The sequence below is a fragment of the Lepus europaeus genome, chromosome 14 (assembly GCF_033115175.1).
Source record: "Lepus europaeus isolate LE1 chromosome 14, mLepTim1.pri, whole genome shotgun sequence".
Classification (NCBI taxonomy): Eukaryota; Metazoa; Chordata; class Mammalia; order Lagomorpha; family Leporidae; genus Lepus; species Lepus europaeus.
This window is the reverse complement of record NC_084840.1, coordinates 25,688,754-25,715,396: the sequence shown is the minus strand read 5'-3', so window position 1 is coordinate 25,715,396 and position 26,643 is coordinate 25,688,754. Positions and strand designations below refer to the sequence as shown.

Here is a 26,643-nt window from a genome sequence, read left to right as displayed (position 1 = left end):
GTGGCTTAGATGACCTCTGGACCTGGGGTAGGACAGGAGCAGTAAACAGAGTGGGGAGATGAGCAGTTCAGTTATGTTCAAGTCAGAGTTTAGCACTTGAGCAGGTACTTGGCTTTATGACTGTGCAGCTTAATGCAAAGGCTGGGGTCAAAGATAGAGGCTGAGGAGGGAGCAGCATGGGGTGACGAGGAGGTCAAGAGTGAGCTGGGGGGTGCACGGGGGCCACAGCTGTTCCAGGGGTTCACACTCTCTACCTCTCCCACGTTCCCTGGGACTTCTCTTACCTCTAACCATTCCTTCTCCAAACACTGGCAGGCTTTTCTTCCTCCAGGAAATGTGTTATTCCCCAGTGATTACTCCCCTGGCGTCTCCTGCTGGGCATCCATCAAACCTTTATCTCCAGCTCAGTATTCTCATGTAAGATTCAAACCCACATCAACGGCCACTTTTTTCCCAAGAGTTTTGTCAAGTTCTTTATTTAAAAAAAAAAAAAAAGTATTTATTTGAAAGGCAGAGTCACACACACACACACACACACCAGTTTTCCACATGCAGGTTCAATCAACTCTCCAAATGCCCACAACAGCCAGACTGAAGCCAGGAGCCCGAAACTCCATCTCGATCTCTCACACCAGTGGCAGGGGCCCAAGTGCTTTGGGCATCATCTGCTACCTTTCCAAGCACATTAGCAGGAAGCTGGATCAGAAGCACAATGGCCAGGGCTCCCATGGGCACTCTGATATGGGACGCAGGTGTCCCAAGCCAGAGCTTAACTCACTGCACAACACCCACCCCTCCAGCCACTTTTTAAGAGGAAAGAGGAAGCTGGGGTGCAGTGATTGTCCAGGGGCAATGTGAAGGGTCTGTGCCCTGCTTTTCCATTTACGTTTAGGACTGGCACTGTGAATTCAACTTGGCTGTGACTTGTTTTTCTCAGAATGTCAAATTTGGAGATCAGAATCCAGACCTATAAATATTCACTACTGTGTGTGTGTGTGTGTGTAAAGACAGACTGTATCCACTGTAACCCTTACATACCTTTCTCATGGATATTAACTCCCCCTGTACCTAATATATTTTATTTTCCCACTTAAACCAAAATGGAAATTAAATCTTATTGATGCAGAATAAAAATAACTTCAGATCATGAAAGAGAAAAAACAGTGTACATGGATTCACTTTTTTAAAAAAACAAAAATCAGAACTCTTATTTTGTGAAAAAGGAATGAGTCTACTCTAGGAAGCCACGTTCCGCACTCACTTAATCACTATTTCAGTGATGAAGAGACTCAGCGCTCCTAAGCCAACCATGCCATGACACACTGTGTATGTGCCAAGTTGGTTAAAACACAAAGCCAGCATGTTGACAAATTCATTTCAAAATGTTTTTCACATCAACAACTTAAAACTCATTACAACAACACGACCTGCTGTTCCTGGAGAACACAAAGAGTGACCTTGGACATGGCTAGAAACAAAACACACAGAACCCCCTGGACATGGCCGTGGGGGGCCGGAGCAATGCTTCCTGAGTTTGTGTGCAGTGACATGCTGACCACCAACTGTGTACCAGAGTCCCCCAGCAGCTACAGTGTAGTTTTTAGTGTATTTCTATTGTGCACTATTTCTTTGAACTTAATCCTTGGGATGATTCCTGTAGTTGGAGTCTTTAACATCCTGCAAAGTCTACAGAGGAGATTAGGAAGGTTGCTGCCATTCCCAGCATACTCGCGTCTCATGCTTTTTCTAATAGGGTTAGAAATTATAAAATGCAAGGTCATGACCCCAGGGAGCTGCTCTAGGTGGCCCTTGGACCACCTGTGGTTTGTCTTTGCATATTTAAGGCAGCCAGGCCACATATGAACGGCCGTAGATGGCATTACCATGCACAGGGTCTCAAGGGAAGTTGGTGTTTTTTTGCTCCGCTCAGGCTCCTCAGTCTTAAGGACGCCTCTTGATTTGTATACACACCCTCATACCCACCCAGAAGGATGCATAGGATGTGAACATTTCTGTCCTAGACTCTGGCAACAAACTTCACAAGTGCACATTTTCATATCAATTTGCCAATTCAAAACATCTCTCAAAAAAATTAGAAGAGTAGGAGCCGGCGCCATGGCACATTAGATTAATCCTCCACCTGCTGCGCCAGCATCCCATATGGGTGCCGGGTTCTAGTCCCAGCTGCTCCTCTTCCAGTCCAGCTCTCTGCTGTGGCCCGGGAAGGCAGTGGAGGATGGCCCAAGTGCTTGGGCCCCTGCACCCACATGGGAGACCAGGAAGAAGCACCTGGCTCCTGGCTTCAGATCGGCCCAGCTCCGGCTGTTGCAGCTATTTGGGGAGTGAACCAGCAGAAGGAAGACCTTTCTCTGTCTCTCTCTCTCACTGTCTGTAACTCTACCTGTCAAATAAATAAATAGAATCTTAAATAAAATAAAGCTTAAAAAAAGAGAATAAGAGTTACTGCTTATAGCAGTCAGTTTTGGAATGGGAGTGCTTGAGACACCTCTAGGAAACTGTAATGGTTCTCTCCCTAGGTTTTAACTTCCCTTTGTCCATGTATGCCATCTTCTGTATCATATGCTAACTTCTTCTCATACTCCTCTTAATTTACTGTTATTACTAAAATACCTTCAAACCGCTTGTGTACAGGTACGTAGGTGTATGTCTTTGGTCAAGTCTTACAGAACTGCTAATACCTGACCACTGCCGACCTAAGAAAGGCTTTTCATAGGCTGTTTTTTTCACATGGATGAACCTAGTAAAATCTGAACTTCCCTTTGCTGGTGGTGCTCTCTCGATATATAGAAATAGATATAGATATAGACATATAGATCTATCTGTCTCCTCCACAGTACTTCCTGCTTTATCTCAGCAGGGAAAATGAAAATGCTTACCCTATTCACCACTTCTTAAGCAACCTTGCAAAATTGTGCTTGCACACTGCTGTCGAAGTTCATGAAAATATTTAGAGGTATAGTAATTTCCACACACTTAGCATCTGACTGAAAAACCTGGCCCAAACTGGGCAAGTTGTCTTTGTGACTACATCACTCACTACTCAACTGGAACAGCCTACCTTCCAAACGATGATTTAGGGCAGCCTGCGATCAACAGGCCAAACAACAAAATACTGGAGCATTTTTCAGTCGGGAAGTCCGTGATATCTGTGTCCTCAAGAACATTCAGTCTTACCCAGCACCTGAGACACCGCACCAAGCACCAAAGAGAGAGGTCCTACTTGCTTTCAAAAAACTTACCATTTTTCATGAGATATAAAAATATAAATAACAAGATACCAAGAGTTAAATTCCAAACTGGAGCAGAGGAAAATGTTAGTAGAAAACAGCACTTCTGGAGTTTTAAATCGACTTCCAACACTAAGGGCAAAAAGCCAAATCCAAATGTGCACTGAGCCTAAAGCCAGGCCGACGACAGTGCAGCGAGTTCTCCACGGTTCTGGATGCAAGAGGCCCCCTTACCGCCCCACGGGCAGGGACTAGAGTTCCTCCAGGTCAGTGAGGTCCACAGCCACTTTCAAGAACAAGGTGTCCTCTTTGATGTAGGTGTTCTTGGCATTCTCCAAAGTGGAATGAGCCACAAAGCGGGGACACCCAGAGGCAATGTTCATCTCCCCGTCGGGTCTTTTAAAGCTGCTGCTGTTGGGGTCAGCCTTGAAGGTCTCCATAATGTGGTTTCTTTTGCCACTCTGGTCCAGCAGCATCAAGGTCACCCTCTGCCTGAATGGCCACTGCAGCAGCGAGTCAAACTCCCCTCGCATCACCACAAAGTACAGGGACAGGTGTGTCCCCTTCCCGGACCCGTCCCCATTCAGGTACGCTCTGGCACAGAGCCGGTAGCCGCAGCGGCTGGTGTAGAAGGGCTGGCTGAAGATGGACACCGTGTGCCCGTCCACCGCCTCCTTCTTCTTCACCTTGTAATCGGTCACCTTCCAGATGAGCTTTCCATTGTAGCAGGCACCCTCCAGCAGCTTAAATCGCTCTTCATTCTTATTCAGCTGTGCTTTGTGGATATTGATGTGGGCATCGTGTTTGCTAGTCTCCCCTTCTAACACAACTGCAAGAAAAAGCAAGGTTCCGTAAGCCTGGAAATCGTCTTTTGGAATTTGCCCACGGTGGAATGGTATTACGTGAAGAGAACCAAGGACACTCTGACGTCCTAGAGTTGAATTGAATTCAGTGTCCACTAACAGATGGTTTGTTAGAGCTGCCAACTCAGGGGATATCATGACTCGGCAAACGCGTTAAGGAAGTCTCCCTGAGTACTCTCAAGCCGTAGCTCGCTCAAGTATAGAGAACACAAGCAGGGCTCACCTGCTGTGAACTGGCATGGTGAGGCCTGCACTTTTTTTTTTTTTTTTTACTTAAGATTTATTCATTTATTTGAGAGGCAGAGTTACAGAGAGAGGGAGAAACAGAGAGAGAGGTCTTCCACCCACTGGTTCACTTCCCAAAGGGCCACAACGGCCAGAACTGGGCTGACCCGAAGCCAGGAACCAGGAGCTTCTTCTATGTCTCCCATGTGGGTGCAGGACCCAAGCACTTGGGCCATCTTCCACTGCTCTCCCAGGCCATAGCAGAGAGCTGCATTGGAAGAGGAGCAGCCGGGACTAGAACCAGCGCCACATAGGATGCCAGCACCACAGGCGGAGGCTTAGACTACTACACCACGGCGCCAGCCCTTCTAACTAGAATGCTTTTAAATAGCCAAACATGTATTTTTTCATATCTAAAATAAATCATCCCACCCTATCTCTCCCTTAGCTTTCTCACCCTCCTTAAGTTACCACTCCTCATCCTTGGAATTTCCAGGCCAGATCCCACCCCTTGGCTGTTTCCAGCCCTGGGTCAAGACCTCCATTACTTTTGCCTAAGCGGCTGGAATCCCATGTTGCTCTTTCACAACCATTAATGACCCTGGAGAAATGACTCTCTATTTGGCCAGGTGTTTGGTTCACCAACAAATGCGACACCTGAGTCACTAGGAGAGCAGTAAGATGTTAGACATACCTAATCTTTGATCGTTGGTTTCCAGCAGGGTTATTTTCTGTTTCACTGTGTCAATGGCTTCCACCAAAGGTCTCAGGTCAAACTTATTCTGTTGCTGGTTAACCATTTGTAATAGCTGCCGCACCTGAGCTTCTAGCCAAGCGGACTTATCCATGTGACTAGCAAGAACCTTCAGGATGTGAAAAAACCAGGATTTTAGTAATGCGTTGAGATTAAATTTTTTCAACTCAAACATTTCAACATTTAATCATTGAATGGAATGAAAACTACGTATCCAGGAGGGAGAACTCAGTGAGGATTGTAGAGATCCTTTTCCTCCTCGACTCCTATCCCAGCTCCTGTTTCAAATCTTTGAACATGTCTTTACGTCATTTTAACCTCTTGCTCAATTTTTCTCCACTTGCATCTCTAACTTATCTTGATGGATCTGTTCTCTGGTCGGCTCTCCCCTTGCTTTATCATTTCCTTCTCTTCTTTGAAGCTGCTCTTTTCCATTCCTGCCCTGCTGCAGGCACAGGCCCACCTGTTCCGGCCTGAGCATGTGTGACAGGTGGTACAAAAGGCCCCCGGGAAGGCCCAAACTTTCCACTGCTCTCTTAGGTGGAAGAGATTAAATACAAAGACTCCACCATGCCCCAAGTGCCTTCCCTGGTTTGTCTTTGTATTAGAAAAATGTCGGAGTTGGCTGGCACCGTGGCTCAACAGGCTAATCCTCCACCTAGCGGCGCCGGCACACCAGGTTCTAGTCCCGGTCGGGGCGCCGGATTCTATCCTGGTTGCCCCTCTTCCAGGCCAGCTCTCTGCTGTGGCCTGGGAGTGCAGTGGAGGATGGCCCAAGTGCTTGGGCCCTGCACCCCATGGGAGACCAGGAGGAAGCACCTGGCTCCTGCCTTCGGATCAGCGCGGTGCGCCGGCCGCAGCGCACTGGCTGCGGCAGCCATTGGAGGGTGAACCAACAGCAAAAGAAGACTTTTCTCTCTGTCTCTCTCTCTGTCCACTCTGCCTGTCAAAAAAAAAAGTTGGAGTTGAGATATGATTTGCAAGGTCAAGAAGTTCACGGGAAAATGGATTAAAAGATACATTTATTTCTGTGCTAAAATTTTTGAAATCCACACTTAGCTTTTTCACAGTACACATTCCCATGAACTTTTTAAAGATTCCTCATATGCATGGGTTTTCAAAATGTTCTGCACCAAAATAAACTTATTTAATTTCATTTTTCATAAGCTTTTTGAAGTACTCTCATATGATTTTTTTTTCCTGTACATACACATGCAGCCAAATATATATATATATATATACACACACACACACACACACACACAGCTACATGTTATATAATGTGCTGACCAACTATAGAAATTATATGGTCTCAATTATCTGGGCTTATCTAAATTTCAAATATGTTGTCCATACCACATGTCTTGAAATCTTTGTCACTATAAATGTTATGATCATGTTACATTATTCATTAGAAATGTATTTATGGTTATTTAATGCTCACTATATTTTAGTGTTTAAAGCATTTTCTTCCTGAAGCAATGAATAGTTTCACTTTCTGACTACAAAATGCAGCGCTATAGATGCACTCAATGAATCTGAAATAAAGGGAGTAAAACTGAACCCAATATTAATTAAAACCCTGACTGCCATAAATTATGCAAAAGTTTTAGATCAATGTTAAATTTACTGGCGTTGCTAAGTGTACTAAGATTATTCTACGAAATACATTCCTAACTATGTCAAGGTAAAGGATTGTAATCCATGCAATGTACTCTCAGATGGTTCAGAAAGAACACATACTTACACACACACACACACACAAAGGGGGAGTGGAGGGATGCAAACGATGAAGCAAATGGTACAAAAACACCAACAATGCATAAATCTGGGTGAGATACACTGGTATTCTTTGAACCACCTTACTCTTGTAGCTTTTCTATATACTTGAAGTTCTTTCCATTTTGTAAGTTCAAAGAAAAACCCCCACTGCCAAGTGCAAGCAGATCCTAGCTTCGACAAGAAAGGCCACTTCTCACCTGGATGTTGGAGAGGAAGCTTCCGTTTTTACCAAACAACTGTGCAAACTGCTTAAACTCCTTTTCAAATTTCTTCACAGTTTCTGCTAGCTGCTGGATTTTACTTTCTTTCTGCTCTAGGCTCTTACATAAGTCAGAAATCTAATAACAGAAATGTGAATGAGGAAAAATGAGGTCATTGAAATGCATGCATACAAATGAAATGGTATTTGCAGGTAAGAAAATGTTTCTAGGGATATATTTCCAGGAAAATATTTGCAAGTAGATTCCTATAGAATTCTAGGAAAATATTTGCAGGTACACCCAAACACCAGATCTACATAAGTTCCCATCAGCCTTTTCTAAGATTTATTTATTTATTTGAAAGGCAGAATTAGAGAGAGAGAGAGAGAGAGAGAGAGAGAGAGAGAGAGAGAGATCTGCTGATTCACTCCTCAAATGGCCACAATGGCCAGAGCTGGGCAGATCCAAAGCCAGGAGCCAGGAGCTTCTTCTGTGTCTCTCATGTCTGTGCAGGGGCCCAAGTACTTGGGCCATCTTTTGCTGCTTTCCTGGGTGCATTGGCAGGGAGCTGGATCAGAAGTGGAGCAGCCAGGACTTGAACCAGCACCCATATGGGATGCTGGTGCCCCAAGTGGCAGCCTTATCTGCTATACCACAATGCCAGCCCCATCATCAGCCTTTTCTATACCTAACCCACTATGAATGTTCCTCTAATCATAGTGACACCACTTGACCGGATTATTGCACTGGTTCTCATTCACTCACATGCACTTGTTAAACAAGCACCGAGCACTGACCAGCACACCACATTAGATGTCATATGTGAAAATTTGCTGAAACAGCTAAAGTACCCTTACACCTAGTAGCTCTTTTTTCCTCAAAGAACCCCCTGAGTTGGGTGTGAGTAGGAATCCACTTCTCAGATGAGGCATCAGAGTTTAAGTACTGTGCCCAGCACACAAGCTAGCAGGTGATAGGCACAACATGTGGGTGGTGTGTTTACTCAGAGTTTGTAACCTATTTGAGAGAAACAGCCAGAAAACTAGGAGTGAGGCTACACTACTCTTCTATTCCTACATCCGTTCAGTCTGTAATACCCAGTGCTCCTAACTCCCAACATGCAAACAAAAACCTTTCACGTCCCTTTCTCATTCCATCTTGTCTCGTTTTAGTGCACGTCCAAATCTCCCTTATTTCTCATCTGGGCAGCAATGACAGCTCCCTAACCTGCCCTATTAGATCCGATCCTGTGCTACCCCTTCTAGCCCTGACACAACAGCAGAACAGGGGCTCCACAGGGGCTGGAGCTGGCATGGACCCCACAGTCCACTCTAATCCCAGCAACTGGATGCTTTACTAGTATTTGTTAAATGAATGAATACAAGAATGCTCTCCCTGGGGCCAGCACTGTGGCGCAGCGGGTTGAAGCCCCAGCCTGCAGTTGAGCTGGCATTTCATATGGGCGCCGGTTTGAATCCTGGCTGCTCCACTTCCGATCCAGCTCTCAGCTGTGGCCTGGGAAAACCATAGAAGATGGCCCAAGTCCTTGGGCCCCTGCACCTGGGTGGAAGACTCAAAAGAAGCTCCTGGCTCCTGGCTTCAGATCAGCTTAGCTCTGGCTGTTACAGTCACTTGGGGAGTGAACCAGCAGATGGAAGACTTCTCTTTCTGGCTCTACCTCTCTACTCTGTCCTTCAAATAAATAAGATAAATCTTTAAAAAAAAAAAAAGAATGCTCTCCCTTCCTTGCGTCTTGTTCTCCGTTCATCCTCCATACCATGAGCACAATAATAACACAAGACCAGTGAGGCCTCGGGCCTCCCCTGCTTAGCCGTCTCGAGTGGCTTTTCTTCACGGTGAGGCCCTGGCTACCCTTTCAGCCTCATGCCCACTCACAGCTCCCGTGTGCCCTGCCCAGCCAGACCCTGCTCCCTCTTCCACTTCCCTCTTCATCTCGCAGCCACCACCTTGCGAGCCTCCACTCCACGTCACGTCCCCTCACCAGCATTGCCACTCGGGTCCACGACCCTCTGTCTGGACTTCAGTGTGTAACGCAGCCTCAGCCCCCTTCTAACCCGCTCTGCCTGTTGTTTTTCTTCGCTTCTTGTTTTAGTCTTTTTCCTCCACTGAAGTGTTTTCTGCGGCTGCCTCTCACTTTATTCTTTATTCCCAGAGCCTGGCATGGTGCCTGGCACAGACCGGGGCATTTAGTATTTTATCCACGAATGCAAAAATGGCTGCAATAACCACTTGCTCTCTGGCTCCAGGATTCTCTAAGTGGACCTCTAGCACCGACTTCCACCTAACCACCCAACCAAAGGCAAACTCCCTCTCTCCCCATTCTGCCCTCACCTCCACCCTGCTCCTCTCTCCTCTCACCTCCACCCTGCTCCTCTCTCCTCTCTGCCCTCACCTCCACCCTGCTCCTCTCTCCTCTGCCCTCACCTCCACCCTGCTCCTCTCTCCTCTCACCTCCACCCTGCTCCTCTCTCCTCTCTGCCCTCACCTCCACCCTGCTCCTGATCTTGTAGTGCCCGTACCAGTAGCAATCCCATGCTCTCTGCCTTCCAAACTTACTGCATGTCATCACTTTAAAAATGTATTTATTTAAAAGGCAGAATGAGAGAGAGATCTCTCCGCTGGTTCACTCCTCAAATGGCCACAATGCCCAGGGCTGGGCCAGGTGGAAGTCAGGAGCCAGAAGCTCCCTCTGAGTGCCCCACTCAGCAGCAGGCTCTCAGGCACTTGAGTCATCATCTGCTGCTTCCCAGAGCATCAGCAGAGCTCTGGATGGTAGCCGGGCAGCCTGGACTCACACTGGCGCTCTGAAATGGGATGCAGGCGCCACAAGCAGCGGCTAGCCTACTCTGCCACAGCTGCGTGTCACTTCAACTTCAGAATGTCCCACGAAGCCCCTCCCCTGACCTGGCAAGGGTGGCGCCTTAGCCCCTGGCACCATCACCTCCAGCATCTCACTTCCTGAAAGGCTCATCGCGTGTCCTGCCCTGGGCTGGGAATGAGCTATGTCACCTCTGACCCTCTCTGCAGCCCCATTTACAAATGAGGGATGTGGGGCAGATGGCAGGAAGGACTTGCCGGCACTTACAGCAGAGCGTCCCTCTGGCCAGGGGCCGTGCTATCACCAGCTCTCCTCTCTCCCAGACCAAGCAGCTAGCTGGGTAGGGAGTGTCCTACTTACAGGCCTCTGGGGCTCCCTGTTACTCAAAACACTGGCTCAAACTTCTGGCCTTTAAATCCTCCCCGAAACAAGCCAGAGTGTAAATAAATAAAATAACTGAACGTACAGTGTCCAGAATTCTTTTTTAAAAGATTTACTTATTTATTTGGAAGTCAGAGTTACAGAAAGGAAGAGACAGGGGCCGGTGCTGTGGCGCAGTGGGTTAATGCCCTGGCCTGAAGTGCCGGCATCCCATATGGACACCAGTTCGAGATCTGGCTGCTCCACTTCCAATCCAGCTCTCTACTGTGGCCTGGGAAAGCACTAGAAGATGGCTCAAGTCCTTGGGCCCCTGTATCTGCGTGGGAGACCCAGAAGAAGCTCCTGGCTCCTGGCTTTGGATCAGCGCAGCTCCAGCTGTTGCAGCCAACTGGGGAGTGAGCCATCGGATGGAAGACCTCTCTCTCTCTGCCTCTCCTCTCTCTGTGTAACTCTTTCAAATAAATAAATAAATCTTAAAAAAAAAAAAAAAAAAAAAAGGAAGAGACAAAGATAGGCAGAGAGAGAGCAAGCGAGCGAGCGAGCGAGCTTCCATCCACTGGTTCACTTCCCAGATTTCTGCAGTGGCCGGGGCTGGAGCCAGGAGCCAGGAGCTTCTTCCGGGTCTCCCATGTGGGTGCAGGGGCCCAAACACTTGAACCATCTTCTACTGCTTTTCCCAGGCCAGTAGCAGGGAGCTGGATCAGAAATAGAGCAGCTGGGACATGGACCGACACCCATATGGGATGCCAGGGCCTTACCCACTATGCCACAGCGTCGGCCCTAATGTTCAAAACTTCTTGACTCACATGCAAGACCACTGCACCCTGGCCCCTCCACCCCAGGCTCCTGCTGTGGCTGGCCTCACACTTGGTGCTCCATTCATGCTAGAATCCCACTTCCTTGAATGCTCAGTGTCTCGTGCCTCCCTGCCATGGCACAAGCTCCCCCTCCTGGTGCTCCCCTTGCACGACACTTTCTCTAACAAGTCTTTCTCTCCCTTTAAGACACAGCTTGGATATACTCCCTTGCGTGGCGGCCCTCCCATGCCCGGAGCACCCTGCTGTAGGCTCGGTGCCCCAGGCTGAGCTACACACATCCTGGGAGGCACAGCAAGGCATCCGTGCATGTTTCTGTGGGTTCTTCAAGAGTAGAAACTGTGTCTCCTTGACTCAGCGTCCCTAGCAACAAACAGTACCTGACATAGGGTAGGTTTTTACTGAACAAATGGATGCTGAAACAGGCCAACTGGTAGACAGAGAGCCTGGGCCCAGCTCCTCGGCAGCATGCCTTCAAACAGCCATGCAGGGCAGGCAAGCAAATCGCAGCCAGCCACTGTCCTAACCCCAGAGGACTCACCTGCTCTTCCAGCCGCAAGTTCTTTTCCAACACCAGAAGCATGTGCTCCCGCAAGGCCGAGTGCTCGTGCTCCTGCAAGCTGCCCCGCTTCTCCTGCAGAACCGACAGAGAAAAGCTGCGGCCACGGCCCCAGGATGCCGGAGGTCCTGGGACAGCCTGCTGACGCACACCCAACAACATCGCTGCTTCCGTAGTTTCAACGTGCACCTGTCTCTGGGTGGGTTGTGGGGAAAACCACTCCAGCCAGGTCCCTTTGGCAGCCTGAGGGTTCTACGGCAGCTGTGAGACCATGTCAGAGGCACAGGAGTCTCAGGGCTGATCCCGCCCTTGTTGCGCGAGTGTACGCACACACGTGGCGTTCTCATCTTCTCAGCTCCTCCCATGTAAATGCCGTCTCCCTGCCGGCTTGCCTCTGGGCCACTTTGAAGTCTAGGCTTGTGCTGCCTCCTAGGAAGCATGTATCTATGCTGCCCTCATTGTTAGCCACCCTGCTGTCATGAGCGGAAGGTGGGAGACCTGATTTTGACTTCAGCCTATGCAAATCTGTTGCCTTCAAAAGCAGAGAGTTGGGGTGGGTGTCGTGGTATACCGGGTGAAGCTGCCTCCTGGGGTGCCCACAACCCATGTCGGAGTCCCTGGGATCAGGTCCTGCCTCTGGTTCTGATCCAGCTCCCGGCTGATGTACGCCCTGGCAGGCTCGAGTACAAACAACCCTGCTATTACCTGGGAGACTTAGACGGAGTTCTGGGCTCCTGGCTTCAGCCTGGCCCAGCCCTGGCTATTGTGGGCATTTGGGGAATGAACAAGCAGATGGAAGATCTTTGTCTCTGTCTCTCTCTATCTTGCCCCCACTTCCCGTCATTCTGTCTTTAACACCAATTTCAAAGAAAAATCATTGACTATATTTGCAAGAAGCGGTTACTTTTTTCCTGGTCATTAAGCTATTGTATGACAGCAAACATGATTAAATATGGTGAGCACAACTGGCTGATCTTGGGTAAAGCAGATCAGCTTCTACATCTGGTTGGGCCTCATCTAATTAGCGGAAGGCCCTAAGAGCAAAGACTAACATTTTCTGAAGACGCACTCTTCCTCAAGACCGCAGCACAGAGGAGCTGCCGTTGTGGGGCAGCAGGTTAAGCTGTGGCCTGTGACACTCACATCCCAGCACCCCATGCTGGAGCACCGGTTCAACTCCCAGCCACTCCGTTTGTAACCAGTCTCCTGGTAAAGCGCCTGGGAAGGCAGCAGATGACGGCCCAAGTACTTGAACCCTTGCCACCCATGTAGGAGACCAGGATGAAGTTCCTGGTTCCTGGCTTCAGACTGGCCCAGCTCCAGCCATCTGGGCAGTGAATGAACAGATGGAAGATTTCTTTCTTTCCCTCTTTCTCGTTCGCATTCCAATAAATGAATCCATTTTTAAAAGAAATCCTGCAACATAAAGTCTTCAGCATGAATTCTCAGATTGCTGGTCTGCCTTGCAGGTTTTGGAGTTGCTAGCACCCACAACTGCATGAACCAGCTCCTTACAATAAATATTTCTCTTACTCTCTGTCTCTCTCTTTCAGTAGACAGATAATAAACATATACTTTTCTTACAGATACACACTATTGGCTTTGTTCCCCTGTGGGGGTTCTGACCATGGCAGCTACACACTAGGGTTACACAGTCCCAGCCTTCAAAGTGCTCAGAACCGCAGGGCCTTCTTCATCCTGAATGAGGTGAACTCTCGGAGCGGATGGCGCAGTGGGATGCAGGGCAGAACCGAAGGGCTCTCCTACCTTCACAGTGCAGCCATACTGCTTAAAAGGACAGTCTTGCTCGGCCTCGGGGCACACAGCCAGGTGGCGGTTCACCTACAGAACGGACAGCCTTGAGCTACAGAAATTCATCACCAAGCCTCCAACCGCCTGGTCTAACAGCAGCAAGTGGGGGGAAAGGAGGGACCGGGAGGGGAGAAGCTGGCGAGAAAGAGCTGGGCTGGAATCGGGGAAAGGTAGGGGAGGGGAGGGGAGGGGAGGGGAGGGGAGGGAAGACAGACAGTTATCCCGGGACCTTTGCCTGTGGGAGCCCATCGAACACACCATGCTGCTTACGCAGACTTTCTATCTGACATACAATCTACAGGCAGCATTATTTACAGTCACCTCGGTTCTTGGAATAATCTGCAAACACTTGTTGGGACACGACACCGGGTACTCAGGACACAAGTTTTCCTCGTGATTCTGAAACAGAAAGCATGGTAAAACAAAGCCCCAGGCGCCCTGCCCTGGCCGCCCCTCAAAAGGAAGTCTCCGCCCCGTTCCACGAGGGGTGAAAGACGTCTGCTTGCTGGGTGTAGATGAATTCAACGGAAAGACTGAATTTTCCGATTACTCCCAGAAGAGGTCAGAGGTCAGAGGGCACTGGTCTCAGAAGGTGGCAGGTTGCGAGTGCCCCGTGCGGCTCCCCTGGTATGTGGGGAAGGCACACATGCTCTCTTCCTAGGCTGACATTCGCCCATCTCTCTGGTGAGATCCAGGAGCCCGGGGTGCCTGGCATCGCTCCCTCCATACCCGCAGCAGGTGTGCAAACAATATTTCTGCCAATGACAACTGAACACAACCCCTCTCATAAGAAGGCCTTCTAACTGCTCCTTTAGACTTGATTCTGCATGAAAACAGGAGTGGATGTGTGTTCCTGGTGTCCCTCCTGCCTGGCTGGGACCCCTCAGGCAGGATTCGGCCCCCTCCAGATGAGGGCCCATTTTACCTGAAGATCCATGACCACCACGTCCTTTTTGCAGTACAGGCATTTTTCCTCTCGAAACAGGCAGTACGCACTCAGATGCTCTTTCAGATCTCTCCGCAGGACTGGCTCCTGACAGCTGTCATGGGAACACTGCACAACCTGGAACAGGCACTGCTGGAGGTGCTCCTGCAACAGAAGCGCAGGGTGGGGTGCACCTGCTGGTGAGAGAAGCCGGGCAGGCCTGCTCAGACCGGAGGCCGTCACGGCCAGCCCTGCCCGGGCTGGAAGGAGGAAGCCAGGGGCAGGCCGATCGGGGAGCAGGGACACATGTCAAGTTCGTTTTAGCAATGCTTAGTAATGATCCAGGAATGCGCTCAGGTCAGTTCCTGGATATTCGCCTTGGGCTTTGCCATGAACCTCGTGATTCCAGCACTCTTCATCCCCACCCCCAGCACCAAGCACAGCAGTGAGGGTCAAAGACAGGGCAGAGAGGAGAAGTACAAGGAAGAAGGGCACTTCCTAACACGAGGAGAGGGAGGGAGGCCGGCTGTAATGAGGGAAGGAGGGGCAGTACAGGCTCACAGGCGGACCGCTCTGCAGAATGCTAGCAAACCTAGCTCCTGGCAATCGCTTTCACTGAGAGGTGCAGAGCCGCGGCCAGCCCAGAGGCCAGATCTCGGCTGCTGCTGGCTTTTTATAACTAGAGCTTTCCTGGAGATCAGTCCCGCCTGAGCGCTCGCAGCGCTTTCCCTCCAACGTGAAGGGGACTGCATGGCTTGCAAAGCCTGTTCACTGGCTGGCTCTTAACAGAAACGCTTTGTGGACCTCATCTCTGCAGGAAGAGAGAGCAGGCGCTTTCCCTACGGAGAGATGAATACGAAAGCCATCCTCAGCCGGCGCCGTGGCTCAACAGGCTAATCCTCCGCCTAGCGGCGACGGCACACCGGGTTCTAGTCCCGGTCAGGGTGCCAGATTCTGTCCCGGTTGCCACTCTTCCAGGCCAGCTCTCTGCTGTGGCCAGGGACTGCAGTGGAGGATGGCCCAAGTGGTTGGGTCCTGCACCCCATGGGAGACCAGGAGAAGCACCTGGCTCCTGCCATCGGATCAGCGCGGTGCGCCGGCCGCAGCGCACCAGCCGCGGCAGCCATTGGAGGGTGAACCAAGGGCAAAAGGAAGACCTTTCTCTCTGTCTCTCTCTCTCACTGTCTACTCTGCCTGTCAAAAAGTTTTAAAAAAAAAGAAAGAAAGAAAGCCATCCTCCTGCGCTCTGGCCTGCGAAGCACCGGCACGCACACCTTCTCTAAATTCGCTGAAGTCACTCCTGTACTCGCCCACTCAACCTTCCTTGCAGCTCTGCTCCTATAATATCCTACACCCCACCCTGCAAGGGGTGAAGGTGGGGGCCCGGCACCAAGGGAAACAGAAGGGAAAAAAAAAGGGTGGAAGGGGACCAGCCCTGCTCCCCAGAAGCCCCGCCCCGTCTCCACAGTGACCCAGGGTCCATGTGAGACCTCACTTCCTTTCCAGGCCCTAGAGCAACAAGGCTGGAAGAGAGACCCTGCTCTCAGCGGGAGAATCCAAAACCGTGTCACATGAGACCACAAGAAGTTGCCAGACCTCCCAAGAAATCCCTGGGTTAGCAGGGAAATCATGTCCAAGGTTACTCCTGTGATGCCTGGGGGATGTGGAGGCGGGAGAGAGAGGAAAGTGTGACTCATCCGAAAACCGTGTGGGCAGACGGGAAAATCTCAGCAGCCTCCCAGCCGTTCCCTGGAAGCCAGCACCGCCTGAGTCTTATTCACTCCCAGTGCGATCAGACCTGATAGGGGCCTGCTTCCCCCTCAGCTCCCCTTAGCCACCTCCCCCCCACCCCGGCCTCGGAGGCTTCGACTGAAAAGAACCCAACACCCCCTTCGCCAACACTTCCCCTGCACCTGTTTGCAGACCTTCACCTTGTAACCACATCCTCTGCCCTCATGAGCTGTGTGAGATCAGAAACCCCGCAGGCCAGGGCCCGCCCCTAGCGCAGCGCCAGCCAGCGGGGGCAGCGAGCGCTTTCAGGGAGGGGGCCTTGCCACTGTGCCTTTCTGCAGCCAGCCCCCCGCCCACCCCAATCCACTAGCTTCCGGAAAATGACATGTCCTTGCCTGAGCGTTCCTTCTGCCCAGCGCGCCCGGACCCTCCAATCCTCGCTTTTGGCTCAAGGTCCCCGACTCACAGCTGAAGGTCTAGGGTACACGGCACGGCCTCCAGGTGCTCCGTCCAGAAGCCCCTCTCCACCCACACCCCGGCTCCCGTGTGCTGCACTGTACCGCCAGGCTGGGCACCCCTCCTCCACGCTCAGCCCAGCCGTGGGCACGCAGGGAAAAATGGCAAAGGCAAAAACGGGTCATGCGCAATACCAACCTGGTATCGTCCCAGAATAACCTTGGCGTTGCATCCGGGAGCATTTTTGCAATACACGTATAAGTTGAGGACTTCCCTTTTGCAGCAATTGTCCTTAAACACCTGAAAGATAAACGTGCCAGATCTCACACACTCGAAGGCTTGACAGCAGTGCCACTGCTATTATTAGTTTGGGCCTCAAGTATATCTCAAAAGTCAGTGGAAAATTCCACAGTGGTTGGAATGGAAATATCACATTCACCACTGCACTGAAAGAAAAGGCCGCCTCTGGCAGACCAGCAAACACGCGAGCGTGGGAGCTCCACACCCAACGTAGCTGGCTGGCAGCTGGGAACTCTCGTGGTGACCTTGACCTCACACACTCAAAGGTCAAGGGGGTGGGGCTGTAGCCAAGGATGCTGCTAACTCATCAGAAAGTGTCACTAAAGCTGTCACGGTGCATATTTATGAGGTACAGTGGGACTTTTCAATAAGTGGGTACAAGGTAAACTGATCAAATCAGGTTTTTAAAGTCAAGTTTTCGTATTCTGAAGTAGCTTAAGAGACATAAGAAATTGCAAAAATAGAAGAGTTCCTGTGCTGGCGCTGTGGCTCAACAGGCTAATCTTCCGCCTTGCGGTGCCGGCACACCGGGTTCTAGTCCCGGCCGGGGCGCCGGATTCTGTCCCGGTTGCTCCTCTTCCAGTCCAGCTCTCTGCTGTGGCCAGGGAGTGCAGTGGAGGATGGCCCAAGTGCTTGGGCCCTGCACCCCATGGGAGACCAGGAGAAGCACGTGGCTCCTGCCTTTGGATCAGCACAGTGCGCCGGCTGCGGCGGCCATTGGAGGGTGAACCAACAGCAAAAGGAAGACCTTTCTCTCTGTCTCTCTCTCTCTCACTGTCCACTCTGCCTGTCAAAAAAAAAAAAAAAAAAAAAAAGAAAAGAAAAAAAAGAAGAGTTCCTGTGTACTCTTCTTTTGACTTTTCCCAACCATTTAACAATGGTGAAAACTATCTTCTTGGAGCACAGGCCATACAAAGGCAGCTGGTGGGCTGGATCTGTCCCAGGACTGTAGTGTGCCACCCCTGGTCTTGCGGGTGGGACCGATGCTGAGTCAGCACAGCCCTTTGGTAGGTATTTGCCAAATGCATCGTAAGGACAGAGAAGGAGCCGAGACATCAGACTGGGTGCTCAGGGAAGGCTTCCTGGAAGAGGAGACGCTTGAACTTTCTGAAACAGAATTTTAGAGCAGGAAAGGGAACTGAAAGGAAAGTTTCAGGGGCTTAGAAAATGGTTTCTTAGATACAACATCGAAAAAACAAGCAACCAAGAAAAGAAAAAGAAAAAATAGACACACTGGACTTATCACCAAAATGAAAAACTTTCATGTTTCAAAGGGCATCATCCAGAAAGTGAAGAAAACCCACAGAATGGGGGAAATACATGCAAATCACATAGCTGATGAAAGACTTGTTGATGGAACACACACAGAATTCTGACAATGGAGGACAAATAATCCAATTTTAAACACAGGTGAAGGGAGGTGGCATTTGGCCTAGCAGTTCAGGCGCCCAGGCCCACGTCACAGTGCCTGGGTTACAAACGGGTTCTAGCTCCTGAGCCAGCTTCCTGCCAACACCGACCCTGGTGGGCAGTGGTGATGGCTCACGCAGCTGTGTTCCTCTTGGAACGACACTTTGACAGTAGGGACTCCATTCTAGAGCACCCGAGATTCCATCTTGACAAAGCACCCCCCACCGTGAGACTCAGGTCTGAAACTAACTATGGGGGCTGGTGCTGTGGCGTTGTGGGTAAAAAGCTGCCACCTACAGCACTGGCATCCCATATGGATGCTGGGCCTTGAACCAGCTGCTCCACTTCTGATCCAGCTCTCTGCTATGGCCTGGGAAAGCAGTAGAGGATGCCCAGGGTCTGACTCACAGCTGAAGGTCTAGGGTACATGGCACGGCACCTAGCCTGAACTGCTAGGCCAAATGCCATCTCCCAGGGTCTTGCCCCTGCACCCTGGTGGGAGACCCTGAGGAAGCTCCTGGCTTCGGATCGGCACAGCTCCAGCTGTTGCAACCAACTGGGGAGTGAACCAGCGGATGGAAGACTTCTCAATCTGTCTCTACCTATCCTCTCTGTGTAACTCTAACTTTCAAAGGAAATAAATCAATTTTTTTTAAAAAAGAAACTAACTATGGTCAGAGACTCAGACAATATAGGACACTGCATCCCGTCTGGCAGGACACAGACTCCCTAGCAGGCTCGCTCAAGCTTCAGACAGGCTGCACCTGGATTAAGGTTACGGTTGCCAACTGTGTGCGTCCCACGTGTGATTTAGGTCGATACCTGGACTCACGTCAAGACTGTAATTGCTGTTGTCAAGGTTGTAATTGACATTAGTTTCGCATAGTCCTTAGGTCAGCCTGACCCCAGTAACCGTGTGCCCCCCCATCCTAGCAACCAGGCACTCCCCCTCCCCTCCTTGTGGTTTTTCCTTTATAAACCCTATTGCTTTGAACTTTGGAGCCAAGAGTCCTCTCGGGCACGAGCCCGCTCTCCACGGCCAGCAATAAAGGACTGTCAGATTCCATCAATGTGTGGTGCTCCTCTGTTCGCACTTGCTCGGGCACAACATCGTCACCCATGCAGGAGACTTGGCCTGGGTTCCCGGGTCCCTGCCTTTGTCTTCCGTCTGGCCTAGCCCCAGCCATTGCTGGTGTTTAGGGGATGAACCAGCAGATAGGGGCGCTCTCTACCTCTTGAATAAATGAAAAATTAAACAGAAATCTGAAAAAGACAAAGGAATTAAAATAGGCATTTCCAAAAGCAGGATCTATAACTAGCCAATAAGCACATGAAAAGATACTCCATATCCTCAGGGAACTCCAAGTCCAAACCACAGAGACAGCACCTCACAGCCACCAGGAAGGTTACGATTGAAAAGGCTCAGGGTAACCATTTCTGACAAGGATCTAGAGAACCGAGAACCCTCCGACGCTGTCGGTCAGGAGGTGAGACCGTGCAGCTGTTTGGAACACAGCCTGGTAGTGCTCAGAATGTGAAACACAGAGCTGCCATATGTCCCTGGAATGCCACTCCTAGGACTTTACCCAAGAAAAATAAAAACGCGAGTCCACACGGAAACCCATGCATGAATATTCACAATGGCCCCAAAGTGGACACAAGTGTGCCCAGATGTGCGCTCATGAGTGGATAAACCAAATGTCATCTATCCGTGCAAGGCGTGGGGCTGGGCCATGACAAGGAATGACACACCAGTACATCCTAGGGCACGGATGAACTCCGAAAACATGCTAAGTCCAAGGACCCAGGCACACGAGGCCACCTGCTGTACGGCTCCATTATACGAAAAGTTCAGAACAGGCGAGTCCACAGACGCAGAATCTGGCTGAGTGGTCGCCAGGGGCTGGGGAGGGGACAAATACAGGAAGCGACACCCATGGGGGTGGGGTTTCTTCCTGGGGTGAGGACGATATTCTAAAATCAGACGGCGAGACAGCTGTACCCCTCCATGGATCTGTCTTGTGGGACTGTACACTTTAAAAGGTGAGTTGTACATACGTGAATCATATCTCAGTATTATTTTGAGACATAATAATAACAAAGGGGAACATTCGGGAGGAATCTGACAAGACGTGAGCTCCGGGGAGCAGCGTGCTGAGCTTCCCCCTGCAGCTCTGGGTGGCTGCAGCAAGTGTGAGAAGGGGTTGGCGGGCAGGACAGCAGGACAGCAGAACTGGGGTGGGGATGGGGGGCAGTGGTCAGCAGAGACCCCCGCCAGCCTCTCTCACACAGGGGAGGGAGCAGTCTGCCCTGATCCCACAGCATAGGAACACAGACTCCAGGGAAGTTCCCCTCAACCACTCTCCTGCTCCAACCCCAACGCTGGACGCTGGCTTCTCCCGCATCACCCGGAGCTGCTAACCCTGAGGCTCTTACCTCCTGAGATCGGATCACCTCCTTATCCACAGGGCAGATCGGCACTGTGTTCAGTTCTCTGGAGAGAAAAAAAACAGAGTTGGGTGTTGAACTTCAACAGCCAAGCTGTCTGGGACTTTCCTGACCCTGTCCTTGCTCGTGCTGCTCACGCCACCCATGTGGCACCCCCGGCCCCTCCCTCTGTCCCTCCCCAGGCTTCCAGTGTGTCTGCAGCGTCCCATTCATTCTCCAGGCCACAAACACTGGGCATGCAGACAGTGTTCAATGCCCCAGGCTTTGCCCTAACCGGTTTCCCTCACTGGCTGGGGCGATTCTAGAGAGCAGGCCCCGGGTGCTACTCCACGCTGTCCCTCTAGGTCTTCACCTCCGTGCAGGGAAGCTCGGCTGAGTGAGGAGCCGGGTACCCCAGGAGCCCGGTACAGGGGCACACACTTAAACGGAGACGTCCGGCAGGGGACAACAGCTACCCTACTGCCTCCGTACAGGAAGCCCGCTTCCACAGCTCTCCGGGCCTCCTCCTCCCTCAAACGGGCACGACCTGGGTTTTGCAGCTGCCCGGGATTGGAGAGCATGGGTGCACGCAAGTCCCTTCTGGGTGCAATGGCACTTCTGCCTCGTGGCAAGGCAAGGTCAGCACAGCCACAGCACAGACACTGTGAGCTCCAGGCCCTTCCCAACAGCCAGTTCCCAGGTGTCCAGCTCTGTTCTCTCATGCAAAACAGCTGTAGTGTGAATTTTTAAGAAAAAAAAAAAATGTGTATATCTACAGATGGGTGGCACTTTTGAGGCTCTCGGAGAGGGGCCCTGGGAGAGCCCTTCCTCCTATCTGTGGTTCTGTGGTCAACCACAGCCATTCCCAAGACCATGATGACAGTTTAGTGGCCACGGCGGCCATGCACAGTGCCAGGCACCCCTCCATCTGGCTCCGGCCTGTGGTGGCTGGAGCCGCAGGCCCTGCCCACTCACCTCAGGGACAGGATGCAGTGCTGGCAGAAGCGGTGGCCACAACCCGTCTGGTGGGGGTTGTGCAACACCGAGTGGCAGAAGGCACATTTGTAGCGCTCCTCCAGCTGCTCCACGAACCGGTACTCGGCGTTGGGCTCAAAGTCCAAGGAAATGGAGCTGCCCGAATTCTGGCGGATGAAACCAAAGGGGATGCCCCCTGGCTCCTCCGAGTAAGCCATCCTGCGGGAAGAGAAGGGCAGTTAAGTGCACAAGCAACCACAGCCAGCAGGGTTAATTATTTCTTGCCTAACCAGAGAACATCACCCACATGGTTGTTCTGTTCTGATTCTGCAGCAGCAACAACCTCCTGCCACTAGAGGGCGCCCTCAGAGGCCAGATGGCTTTGGGGTGCTAGGGCAGGAGGGCGGGAGGCAGGATGGGGTGACCCCCAGCGAGCCAGACTCTCTGCTTCTACAGCTCTGAGACCATCAGCCTTTCACCGGATGCTAAACTCTTCTGTTGGCTTGGTCATTGTATGACTGTACAAGATGTAGCCAGATGTTAACCATATTACAGGCAAACAGGGTTTTCTTCCTCTCAACTGGCAGAACTGAAACAAATGTTTACTTAGCATTCTTCAGAAGCAAGAAACTTACACACTTCACTGCCCGCCCCCAACACACAGGCTTACACGTATGTATGGGTATTCAAAAAGTTCATGGAAAACACTGACTTGAAAGATGTTCATTTTGGTGCAAAACTGTTTTGAAATCCATGCATGGTTCTTTCATGCTACACATTTTCCATGGAGCTATAGCATCACCCCGACACAGGCTGAGGTCTGTGTCCCCCACGCGTTTCATGTGGACACTGTAGCCCTGATGTGGCGCGATGGAAAGGAAAGACTTGGGGAGGTGACTTGGTCACACCGCGAGAGCCCTCATGCAAGGGATTCGTGCCCTGGTAAGGGGATTCTAGAGCACTTTCTCTCTTCAGCCCTTGTGACAACCCAGAACCCGGCCACGATCTTGAACGTCCAGCTTCCATTACTGTGGAAAATCAGTTTCTCTTGTTTATAAGCTCCCCGCTCTATGGTGCCCGCTGTAGCAGCGTGAATTGACTAAGACGAGCACCAAGCCACATCATTTCTCACCTGAGCTAAGCGACAGCCTGCTACCTGCTTCCTCCCCCAGCTCATTCTCCACACTATACAGACAGGCAGGGTGACACAGGGGCTCCTCAAAAACTGTAGGAAAATGTGACTAAAGGTTAGGTGTGGTTTTTTTAAGTTTTATTTATTTTATTTATTTGAAAGGCAAAGTGACAGAGAGAGAGACAGGAAGAGAGAGCAAGCCAGGGATCTCCCACCCACTGGTTCATTTCCCAAATGGCTACAACAGCTGGGGCTGGACCAGGCCAAAGCCAGCAGCCAGGAGCACCATCTGGGTGTCCCCCACGGGCAGCAGAGGCCCAAGGACTTGAGGCACCTTCTGCTGCTTTCTCAGGCACAGTCGGTAGGAGATGGAGGGGAAGCGGGCAGCCAGGACTTGAAACCAGGCTTGGAGGTGGGGTCAAGGGCAGCGGTTTAACCTGCTGCGCCACAACACTGGGCCCAAAAGTTAGGTGTTTTCAAAACGCAGGTATGATTCAAGATCCCCTCCCCTCCCCTCTGAGCAGCGGGGCGGTGAGGGAAAAGTCCGTGGCACTGAGCCCCTGGTCCAGCCGCGTAGGCTGTTTCTCTGATACAGCATGAGCTCTCTTGCCTCGAGGTGGTCCCTGGGGGTGGCGTCTACTGCAGGCTGGGGTGCGGGAAGCGTGGCCCTCCACTCACTCTCCTCGGCTTCCTTTTAAGAACCCTCATGAGCCTCCTGTAGCTGATCAGGTGAAGCCCTGCAGGAGATGCACAAGGCGCCTGCCGCCCCCCACCCCCATCTCCCGCCATGAGCTGGGGCTGGCATCTCTCCCTGCCGGAGTGGGCTGAGTCTGCAGTGCGGCCTGGGGGCCCAGCACAGGGCAAACTGGCTCCTTTCAGCAAACAGGCTTTCACCTGCCAGGGCCTGGCAGACAAGGGGAATTTTTTTTTAAATTCTGGGGTTTGAGACCAAAGCCCCACTTTTTCCCCTTCTGCGTGCGCTTCCTGTCGGACCTCCAGGGTGGCAGGTGAGTGGTGGCTGTTCCCCTCTAGCACGCTCAGGCCTTGGGATTTAACAGAATATTAAAATCTGAAGAGAAGAGGCACAGCACAACCCCAGTAAGCAAGGCCCACCTTCCTCTCAGAGAATGAGGGGATGGATTTCCAACCGTCCCAGCCTGCCCTAGCTCCTTCCTGACCTGCTCTGTGCTCCTCTGCGAGTCCCTCCTGAGACCAGGCTCCCATCTGCGTCACATAGCGTGGAAGTCTGGGCTCAGAGAAGCAAGCATACGGCACGCGCGAGCAGGATGCACAGAACCGAACCCTGGCTGCCTCCCTCCTCCACCCCCGCATTCTATCCTCTTCTACCGCACACAGTTGCTGGGCTGTTCTCTCCTTTCTCTCCCTCTCTGTCCCCACCCCCATCTCCTTCTCTCTCCCCCCTCCCCCCTCCCCTCTCTCTCCCTTTCTCTTCCTCTCTCCCCTTCTCTCCCTCTCGGCCCCTCTCTCTCCCTCTCCCTCCCTCTCCACCCCCCCCCCTTTTGCTGGAACCTAAGAGGTGGGGCTTTAAGGAGAGGACGACATCGTGAGGGTGGGGGACGAAGGGAATCCTGTGCTGTCCCATGACGCCGGACTGGGACATGGCGGCGGCAAGGTGCCACCCTGGGAGCAGAGAGCAGCCCTCACCAGACACCCAACCCCCTGCTTCCCAGACTCTAGAATGCTCAGCAATGACTTTCACAGACCCAGTCTGTGGCGTTTTGTTACAGCAACACAAATAAACTGAGACAACATCCTTAAACACTGATGACCCAAACACCTAGGGCTGAAGAGCAAGGCTGGGGCGCTGACACTTTCCAACTTCCAATGTTATCGCAGGGGCTGGCATTGTGCCACAGCAGGCGAACCTGCCGCCTGCAACACCCCCTCCCCCCTGCATCCCTTGTGAGTGCCAGTTTGAGTCCTGGCTGCTCCCTGCTGATGCGCCTGGGAAAGCAGTGGAAGGTGGCTCCAGTCCTTGGGCCCCTGCCTCTCATGTGAGAGACCTGGATGGAGATCAAGTCTCCTGGCTTCAGCCTGCCCAGCCCCAGCTGTTGCGGCCATTTGGGGAGTAAACCACCAGATGGAAGGTCTCACTCTCCCTCTCCTTCCCTCTTTCTGTAACGCTGCTTTCAAATACACACATCTTTAAACAAAACGTTATTATAAAACCACAGTGATCGGGTGGGTGTTATGGCACAGCAGGCTAAGCTGTGCTTGAAAAGCCAGCATCCCACACTGGAGCGCCTGTTTTAGTCCTGGCAGCTCCACTTCCAATCCAGCTTCCTGTTAACGTGCCTGGGGAAGCAGAAGATGGCCCCAAAATGCTTAGGCCCCTGTCACCCAAGTCGGAGGTCTGGATGGAGTTCCAGGCTCCTGGCTTCTACTTGGCCCAGCAGGGGCCGTTGCAGCCATTTGAGGAGAACAGTAGATGGACGATCTCAATCTGTAATGCGGCCTTTCAAATAAATACATCCTTAAAAAACACAAACAAGGAACTCCAAGAGTTTTTGTTCGTGTGAGTTCTATCTATCAGCATTCGTCACATTTCAGAGCAAAACAGAAGAGTGTGAACATTTATTCATTTGAAGATCAAAAGCCAATATGATGACATAAATATTTTTATGAAAAACAACCATTTTCCAAAAGAACAGATCAGAGGAGAGGCCGTTTCACACGTCTGCCCATCTCTTCCGTGCCTGACTTGACGGAAGGGCGCTCCTGCACGCGGTGTGTGCACGGTCACACGGCAGGCAGCTTCTGGAAAACACCGTGTCACGATGAGGGGAGAGCACAGAGGGAAACTGCACCTTCGAACTGAGCCGAACACAGCTGTCACCAAGCACCAGCCTTGAAGGGGTGCGGGAGCCCCCGGCAGCAGGGGAGGAGCTAGAGCTGTAAACACTGAACCACCTGTTGTGCCGGGGGGAAGCTGCAGTTTCCGTGGTTAAATAGCCCCAGCCTGGCTGGTTTAATGCAGGCGGTCCCTGAGCGCGCCAGCTGGGAAGAGACGCATACAGCTAGCTCTAGACGGAACCTACCTGGCGTAGGTAGCCGTGTATACGTGCTTTCCCAATGCGAGCTGCCCCGGGCTCCCTGAAGCTCACTCTGGGGACCTCTGTGCTGCCAACAGCTGTGGAGGCCTGGGGACTGACTAGCCTGTGCTTCCTGGCCCACCCTGGGAGTATCTTGTCACCGTGCTGGGGTCATCGCGACGCTGGCCTCTCTCGAATCTGTTGTGGCCTTGTCCTGTACTTCATTTCTGTCTCATTATACATCTTAGGGGACGGGCACTTAGCCTGGTGGTCAAGACACTCGCATCAGAGAGCCTGGGTTCAAGTCCCGGCTCCACTCCCGATCCAGCTCCCTGCAGATGCCTGCTTTGGGGGCAGAGGTGGCGGCTCTTGAGTTCCCAGCTCTCAGCTGTGGCCTGGCCCAACCCTGGCCAGCGCGGGCATTTGGGGAGTGAATTAGCAGATGGAGGCTCTCCCTGTCTCTCAAATAAATAAAAACAAGTAAACAATCCGCACTTCTGTTATGCCATAAAACAGGGACTTGGGGTGTCGTGTATGCAAACGGAGCCGTGACACCTCGCTCCGAAGCTTCCTCAGGGCTGCACCCAGTGGCTCACTGAGGGGCGAGGGCGCAGTCCCAGGACTATGCAGGCTGACGCCACTCTGCTTAACAAACACGTTTCCCCAATTAATTCGACACTTCCAGCTGGTGCTGCCCTGTGTCATTCCCAGGCAGCTCTTTAGTGGAAGTGAGTAATTAAAATCTTCCCCCTCTGG

At 51.6% G+C, this 26,643-nt stretch overlaps 1 protein-coding gene across 2 annotated transcripts in view; it reads right to left on the bottom strand.

Moving 5' to 3' along the window:
* Positions 1–457: 457 nt before the first annotated feature.
* Positions 458–26,643, bottom strand: part of TRAF5 (TNF receptor associated factor 5) — a 44,913-nt gene continuing 18,727 nt past the window's right edge. Inside the window, exons 2-11 of one of the 2 annotated variants that reach the window (XM_062210296.1) lie at positions 21,703–21,921; positions 20,737–20,794; positions 16,789–16,890; positions 14,404–14,568; positions 13,800–13,877; positions 13,434–13,508; positions 11,649–11,741; positions 7,070–7,210; positions 5,031–5,199; positions 458–4,077 (exon numbers count right to left, since the gene is read on the bottom strand). In XM_062210296.1, coding sequence (XP_062066280.1) covers positions 3,500–4,077; positions 5,031–5,199; positions 7,070–7,210; positions 11,649–11,741; positions 13,434–13,508; positions 13,800–13,877; positions 14,404–14,568; positions 16,789–16,890; positions 20,737–20,794; positions 21,703–21,920 — 1,677 coding nt within the window. In that variant the 5' untranslated portion in view covers position 21,921 and the 3' untranslated portion in view covers positions 458–3,499. The remainder of the gene's footprint in view (positions 4,078–5,030; positions 5,200–7,069; positions 7,211–11,648; positions 11,742–13,433; positions 13,509–13,799; positions 13,878–14,403; positions 14,569–16,788; positions 16,891–20,736; positions 20,795–21,702; positions 21,922–26,643) is intronic. The other variant, XM_062210297.1, reaches the window with a different exon arrangement.